Genomic DNA, 8,729 nt, shown 5'->3' on the forward strand with positions numbered 1-8,729 from the left:
AGAGAGAGAGAGAGAGAGAGAGAGAGAGAGAGAGAGAGAGAGAGAGAGAGAGAATCATGGCAGGCATGAGAGCTATTTTCTGGGGAAGGAGAAAATATTTTTGATGTCTTTGACAGTCAACACTTCCTATAAAGTAACAATGTATCTTGACTCTGATGCAAGCCATGTACTGAGAGAAAACAGCCAGAAAACATAGATGACAGTCAGAAATTAAAAGAAAAAAAAAAGAATTATCTAAAGCAGCATAAAACAATAAATAATACAAAAATGACTGGATAAAAATAAATGAGCTAAAAATGTTCTTTAAATTGTTAGCATAGCTTGCATGTGTAATGGTAAACTTGTGATGAAGTACATAGCTTGCAGCAGAATAAAATAGAGATGCTATAGTACAAACAGTAAACTAAACTGGTAGAGACATCAAGATTGAAAAAGTAAACAGATCTACACTGAAAAAAAAAACAAGTTACATTTGGTGCTACACACATAATATAAATTATAAATACATAAGATCAAGATTTACAAATATAAACAGAAAAAAGCACTGCTATCATTACCTGGAAAATCAGAATTTTGCTGGGAATGTGAAAATGAATCTGGAGTTGCAATTTGAATTAAGTCTACAGGGTCATTAGAAGCAGTTTCAGTGGCACATTTTGGAGGTGAAATAAACTGGGAATCAGGGGTTGAAGATGGAGCTTTGTGGGAATCAACAGTCAAATTAATAACAGAATTTTCAAGTGAAAGAGTAGAAGGGGTTTGACATTCAGAATTACAGCTGGTTACATTTTGGGAAGCTTGGGGTATGGCAAGAGATGAAGAGTTAGGTGGGGATTTATCTTTTACGAGTTCATCAGTTGTCTTCGGTGCATCAACAAAAGTTGTAGTCAGTTGTGTCGAAGCAGCAGAGGCGATAGAAAGTTCCTCCGCATTACTATTTACATTGTTATTAACGTCATTAAGATTATTGTTGTTACTAATGTTGGTATTATTATTATTATCATTCAGATTATTAGAGCTGTCACTTGGTGGTGGAATATTTGCTGCAGCAGAAGGTACTCTCTTCCGAGGCTGGGGTTTTGGAGGGGTAACACATGTAAGTTTTTCTGAAGAGGAACTGGAACTGTGACTTATTGAAGTACGAGGCTGAGGCCTGGGTGGTGGTGGGCACACTGGTTTAGTACAGTGATCCACAGATTGTAAAGTGTTCTCATGACTGCTGACAGTTGGCACTACTGACTGTGGTCTTGAAGGTGGTGTTTTGGAAGTAGAAGAAGAGGGTAATGATGAAGAGGAGGACAAGAAGGTTGAAGAAATTTTCAATACTGGTGGGACATTTGGGCGTTGTGGAGGTGTGCCACGTTTGGAAAGCTTGCGAGTAACTGGTGTAGGGCGATCTGGTGGTAAAAGAGTAGAATGAACAGAATCAAAGCTTGAATCAGGGCCAACAACACTTCTATGATTAGTGGAGGTCTCACCATCAACTTTTGGGCGTGGAGGACATACAGGTACAGGAGGTTTCCCGTGTTTCCTGTAAAAAGAAAAATAGAAAAGTAAAGTAAGAATAACCTAAGTAAAACCACTTTTTGTATAATAAGGGCGATCCCATATGTTTGAGGAGCAAGTTATATGAACACCCTTGATCTATTCTAAACTCAGTTTATTCAGTGGTAGTGAGTTCCATTTGCAAACAGGTTGTAGGGATACAGCTACTGAAGACTTTCTTATTACATTGTATGAGAAAGGTAAGTCATTTTAGTGGAACCCTTATCTTTAAGGTATAACCACAGAGTGTGGATGGTATTCATTTGCAATACTGAACTTCTAATTTTATGCATATTTTCTTTACTTTTGTTGTTGGTCAATTTCTTTTTAAAACCAATAACCATTTTTGCTTTATTTATTGTCAGAATAATTGACTGTGGAAAATTTCGAACCCCCAATTTGTGAAAGAGGTATGGAGTCCTCTTTGGAATCTGTATTGGAGGGACAAACAAGGAAATTTCATACTTTCTCAACATCAGAAGGATGGCGGAAAAGGTGACAAAGGAGCTGCAAGATTCAGGATACAACTACAAGGCAAAAGCAGCGAGGAAAACTTATGATCAATGATCTGACAGCATCAGAATGCGAGAATTCATTGTTGAAATCCAGGAGATGATCAACAATGATCGCAGCAAGTCAATGTGTGCCATTGCACAGGAGAAAGGTGTGGATAAAAAGATCATCAGGCTGATGTTGCATGAAGACATTCACTACTTTTCATCTTGTTCAAGGTGATACAGGAAAATTGACTCAAACACACCAAGAAGCTAATCATCAAGTGGAAACACCTGCTGGAGCCTGATATGCTGTGGTTCTTCTCTAGCGAGAAGAACTTTTGCCAAGACCAGATCAACAGGTGGCTTGCTGTCTCACCCAAAGACATGCCCAGAGTCATGCAGAAGAAATTTCCAGTGACAATCATGATCTTTGGTGTCATCAGCAGTGAATGCCCCACCCCTACTTCTTTCCGAGAGCCTCAGACTGAACACTGACAGCTATATCTGTGTTCTGAACCAGGTAGTGAAGTCCTGGATCAACTGGGTAGCTACAGGAATGCCATACATGTGGCAGCAAGACTCTGCACCCTGCCACACCAGCTGGAAGACTCAGGCCTGGTTGTCGGAGAATTTCTTTTATCACACAGCACTTGACATTTGGCCTCCCAACTTGCCTGATTGCAACCCCCTTCACTTCTTCGTGAAGGGCATAATGGAATGAGAGACCAATAAATCCAGCTGCAACACAGGATGAGCTGAGAGCCACAATTACCAAAGCCTTCAGGAGCCTAAAACAAGAGAATTCCTCATTTCCAGTCAAGAAGTTCATCACTTTAAAGACACAAATATTTCCTATTCAATGTATTTAGTAAGTGAAATTGTTTTTTTCTTGTTGTTTTTAATAGTTTAGATAATTGGGGCTGGAAGTTATTTGACAGAGGTACATCTTGAAACACACCCAAATGAAATCCTCTGAAATGATTGAATGTAACTAACTAGTAACCTTAGTACAGTTTAAATAAACAAAATGTTCCAACAGATAAACGGTTTAGTAATGTTAAATCGATAATAAGGATGAAGCTGGTAAAACGTAAACATTGGAAATATGAGGTTAATAGTCTGATAAATATAAAACAATAATATCAATAATGATGGGGATGATGTTGGCCTGTAGAATATAATTTGAAGTAGACAGTGCCATAATTTGTGATTCATTTGAATAAAATCTTGTTACATTCCTTAAAAAATTCCAGAAGTATAGGTTCTCCTGTTTGCTCATGAAGCTGATGTCCCTAAAGACAACAAATAGTCTGGGAGCATTTTAAATGCATTTATTGTTAACATATAGAGTACACTGATATTACAATAGCTTGACTCTTGGATAATAACAGCAACGATATCACAAAATTACTCACTTGCTGGGAATTGGTGGGACAGGTCTTGCCAGGGGTACTTTCGACTGAGTAGTAGCAGAAGTATTGAGCTGAGAACTGTCCTTTTTATCTACAAGAAAACAGATACACCATTTAATACAGGCAATTGATAATCTTAAGTTTATTTGCAGATGTAGCTGAATAGATAAATAGATTTTTAAATATAGTTATTCATTTTGAAATTAGTCAAACCCAAATGAAGATTGAGATAAGTGAACAAAGAGACTTTCTTAAATTAATTGTAACAATTTAAAATTTTATTTTATTATTATCAAAATGTTAGTAAAGTAAAACTGGTGTAGCAATAAATTAATAATGATTGTAAGTAAAGTAAAACTGGTGTAGCAATAAATTAATAATGATTGTAAGTAAAGTAAAACTGGTGTAGCAATAAATTAATAATGATTGTAAGTAAAGGTTTAATAAGCAAGAAATGACAGTGAGGATGAATTGATAAATGCAAAAAGGAGTAAAAGCATCGAAAGGTTTCAAAGCCCATTGTCTTATATTGTTTCTGTACATAGGTTTTAATACTCTGTATTTACAGTTGAAGCAGAATGCCTCTCAACACTCCTGAATAAATAGAATCAAGTGCCACCATTAATATAAATGTAGACAGCTGGCAGAATCATTAGAGTGTTGGAAGAATTACCTTGCAGTATTTCTTCTGGCTCTTTACATTCGGAGTTCAAATCTTGCCAGGGTCAACTTTCCTTTCAAGGTTGATAAGGTGAAGTAACAGAAGAAGTACTAATCCCTTCTGCTTAAAATTGCTGGCCTAGCACTTTAATCAGGAACCATTATTATTATTATTATTACTAAAATTAAAATCCCAAAATAGTACCAATTCCAAATTATAGTACCAATCACTTAAGGCACAGGCATGGCTATGTGAAACCTTGAACAAGTTTCTTTTAGTATAGCTTCAGGCTGACCAAAGTCTTGTGAGGGGATTTGAGAGTTGGAAACAGAAAGAAGCCCACTGTGTGTGCACGTGCACCACTTTGTCTTGACACCACAGGACAGTTATAAACAAGTGTCACTATCATACAAGTAGAATTCCCCATTTCCAGTCTTCACTGAAAACATGTCAGGCTGTGGGAAAATATTACCTTACTTAAAACAGGAGAAAGTTGGCAACAGGAAGGGTATCTGGCCATCAAAAATCTGCCTCAATAAATTCTACCTAACCCATACAAGCATGGAAAAGTGGATGTTAAAATGAACACAATGATGATAATACATACAAACTTGTGCAGAAAACCACACCCAAGAGTAATTTTAAAATATATGGAAATGAAAATTCCTATTTGGAGTTGAGATGGTGTAATGATACTCTGGGTTGGGAAGAGCCATAGTTTCACTTAAAGATATCAATCTTAGAAAAGTAAAGAAGGGGAAATGTATTCTGAAGTATTTCCAGTTGCTGATGTTGTTTAAATCAGATCAGATCTGATGAAGCAGATTTATGATCAAAAGCAATTCAGTCTTCATCAAACGTTTTTTTTTTTCGTTTTTTGTTGTTGTACATCTAAAAACTATACTGTCCAATGTTTTCATCCTTTTGAAAAAAGGTAGGTGCATTTTAAGTGATATTTGGCTGTTTTGTTTAGCAAGTTGAATGATTAGATAGCAGTTACTTCATTGTTTCATTGGTGAACATATATAAATTCTGTACTGTACAGTTCTACATTCAAATCCTGTCAAACTCATGACAGCCTGGCAAAAATCATCCAGCTCATGCTACATAAATGGACTTATTTGAGCATAGTATTTGATATCCATTTAGAGTCAGGTAGACTGAACTTTTGCAAGTTAAGATTTATGGTCATGTTTATAATAAAGCACCTGTGACAATATATAAACTGCCATAAAGAAAAATCCAATCCCAGTATCATGCTACATCAATTCGACAATACCACTCCTCTCCCAATCTGTAACAACAAAAGAAACAGAATTTGTATCTCGATAAAAGAGATCAAATTGTATAGGAGAAGTTATGCAGAAATCCAGCTTTGATTTCCAGTTGTAGCCCATTTTAAAGCTCATTAACATGCTTGAGAAAGTTATGACTATCAACACCTCTCAAGTTTTCCAATGATTCAGACATCATCATCATCATTTAACATCTGTTTTCCATGCTGGCATGGGTTAGACAATTTGACAGGAACATTGTTCTGGCATAATTTCTACAGCTAGATGCCCTTCCTAACACCAAGCATTTCACAGAGTGTGCTGGATGCTTTTTATGTGGCATCGTCATCTCACCAGTACATTTTACATTGAATCATCACAAGTGCTTTTTATGTGGCACCATCACCAATGCTTTCTACATAGAACCAACAGATTTTACAAGGAACCATCACCAATATCAATTCTGCTGTAGTGGATGGGTCTTCTTGAATATAGCATGGTGCCAGCACTCACTCACACAACTAATAAACCTGCAATCAGAATGAAGGTAATTACAGACATTACTAATATGTTAGAGAGATAAATGAGGAAACACTAATATGAGGATAGCTAAGAATGATGATGATGATGATGATGGTGATGGTAATGGTGATGGTGATGGTGATGATGATGATGATGATGATGATGATGATGATAATAGCTAAATTTAAAATGTGGTTAACCTTTTTGGTACCAATCTGCCCGAGACTACCCCTGATTCATTCACATAAGTTTCCTGTTTTAAATTCATCTAAATTAAAAGTTTCCTCCAAAATCCTATGTTCATTTATGTTCCAAGCACTAACTTAATAACAAAATTACCTTACTTAATTCTTCACTATTTTCAAAATTAATTCAAACAAAAGCTTTGTATTTCAACAGAAATATGGTAAGGAGAGGGTTAAATGGCTAATTTAAAATGGTGATCTTTGAAGTTTCAGTGATATGTTTATCTTTCATTTTTGAAACTCTAATGTGGCACACAAGTTTAGGGAAAAACACATACTAACTGAATCCTGAAGCTCTGGGTAATAGAAAGAATGCCTTCATTTTGACAGAAATATGTACTAGTTTGCACAACAATTTAATTGAGCTCCTAGTTGGACAGGCTCAAGCTCCATAATGCTAAGTTCAAGTGCCCATAGCAATAGATCTATGATTATGTTGAAATAAAACTAAGGGCCTTCAATCCTATGATCAGGAGCTCAAAATAAGAGTTAAGAGTCAATGGTAAAAGAATCAAAAGGCAATTGATTTTCTTAGCAGAAAATCAAGGGTTATATTGCTGGTTCTAAAAGTGAACTACTAAATCACATTAAGAACCAGAAGATTAATGCTACAATGAGAATAGTTGCAGTGATGATGAGGAAACATTTCTAGTCGTAGTGAAGCAGATACTTTAGAAGCAATGATAATAATAATATTTCTTTCTAACATAGGTAGAAAACCAGAAATTTGGGTGAAGGGTAAGTCAATAAATGTTGACTCTAGTACTTGAGTAGTACTTTATTGACCCTGGATGGATGAAAAGCAAAGTTTACTTTGATTGTATTTAAACTCAGAACATAAACAGCTGTTAACTTGATGCCACACTTCAGTGATTTTTCTACCTGAAACTTTAGTGATTCGGTCAATCTACCACCCCCAGCAGCAGCAGCAGCAGTAATATATCGCATAAGGTTTGTATTTGTTTATTTGATTCAACAAGAAATCAACAAGCCAAAGATTAAGTGATAATATAGTAATATAGTGATGGACACTTGGAACACGTGTAAGCTTAGTAACTTTGATGAATGTAAGTAAACTTGTGATGTTTTGTGTTGGCAAAAGTCAATATAAATAACGAAGAGTGGAATAAGTTTTATGCCATAATGAAGAGGATAAATCTACCAGAGTATGTTGTGACTTGTCTTCAAGGAGGCTACTTTGTTGCACAGTGAGTATCTGAACTGTTATCAACCACTTTATAATTGGGGAGATGAAGGGAACTGGGAGGAAAGGACCAGTGACATTAATGGCTGAGGAGCCCTACCAAAAGAAGAAGAGTGAATTAGGTCAAATGGGTGGGAGTAGGAACAGCATGGGCCTCTTTGGACTTAGACAGTGGGAGCAGAGGGACGCATGTAGATGTGTGAGGTAGAAAGGGAGTTTGCTGTAGGTTCTAGTGAGATGTTAGATGGGTAGGGCGCATCTTGGATTTAACCAAGTCGGACAGTCAACACTAAAGAGGTAGGTGAATCACACTTAGTTCTCCATATTACAATAATATTCCCTTTTTGAAAATAAACAGCATCACTACTTAACAATGGACCTTAAAACTGATAATGCTAGGAAAAACAAAGTACCATTTTAGATTATATTAAAAACATCCAGCAAAAAATCATTAATAACAACCACCACAACAACAAAACATGCTAAACAACAATAAATGAGATGGAAATTTTTATAAAAGCCATTTCTTTCCTGAAAAAAAAAAAGATAAAATACAAAAAATGAGGTGAGGTGTAGGAAAGATGACACACAAATATATACAAAGAGAAAAAGCCGAATCCACTTCACCACACTTAACCAAAAGACCTGTCGTATTCAAATAAGAGGCAAGCAAACTAAAAAAAGACAAAAATTATAATAATTAACCATACATGACTAGACAAAAATTATTGAAAAGAAAAACCAACTTAAACAAACCATGGTAATTACAGACAAACATGAAAGATGAAAAAACAAAACAAAAAAAGGAAATCAGTGAATTGAAAGAAAAAAAAGGACTGATAAAATCACCAAGGCCCAGTGCACACATAAATATATATGAATACAAACACACACATTACAATTATGTGTGAATATACAAATATACATACAAATGCATGTATGTGAAAGAGAGAGAAAAAGCATGGCAGCAGTGCAGAGATTGACACAAGAGCAAAAGAAAAAGAACACATATATACATACATACATACAATATATATATACATATATATATATTGTATATATATATACATATACATATATCTATATATATATATACATACATATATATATACATATATCTATATATATATATATACATACATATATATATACATATATCTATATATATATATATATATATATACATACATATATATATATACATACATACATATATATATATACATATACATATATATATATATACATATACAAACATACATATATACATATATACATACATACATATATACATATATATATATACATATACATATATATATATACATATATATATACATATATATATATACATATATATATATATATA

General features: G+C 34.7%; 1 protein-coding gene across 8 annotated transcripts in view; it reads right to left on the bottom strand.

Annotated features, from left to right (window-relative positions):
• The window catches only part of LOC106880199 (titin), an 86,581-nt gene that overhangs the window by 44,842 nt on the left and 33,010 nt on the right, over positions 1 to 8,729 (bottom strand). For 7 of the 8 annotated variants that reach the window (XR_008265508.1, XM_052972909.1, XM_052972907.1 and 4 more), the window contains exons 2-3: positions 3,458 to 3,545; positions 558 to 1,531 (exon numbers count right to left, since the gene is read on the bottom strand). Coding sequence is in view for 7 of the 8 variants with exons in the window: in XM_052972909.1 (XP_052828869.1) it covers positions 558 to 1,531; positions 3,458 to 3,545 (1,062 nt within the window). In the remaining variant the exon portion in view is untranslated. The remainder of the gene's footprint in view (positions 1 to 557; positions 1,532 to 3,457; positions 3,546 to 8,729) is intronic. The other variant, XM_052972913.1, reaches the window with a different exon arrangement.

Source organism: Octopus bimaculoides, chromosome 14 (genome assembly GCF_001194135.2).
Source record: "Octopus bimaculoides isolate UCB-OBI-ISO-001 chromosome 14, ASM119413v2, whole genome shotgun sequence".
NCBI classification, from domain to species: Eukaryota; Metazoa; Mollusca; class Cephalopoda; order Octopoda; family Octopodidae; genus Octopus; species Octopus bimaculoides.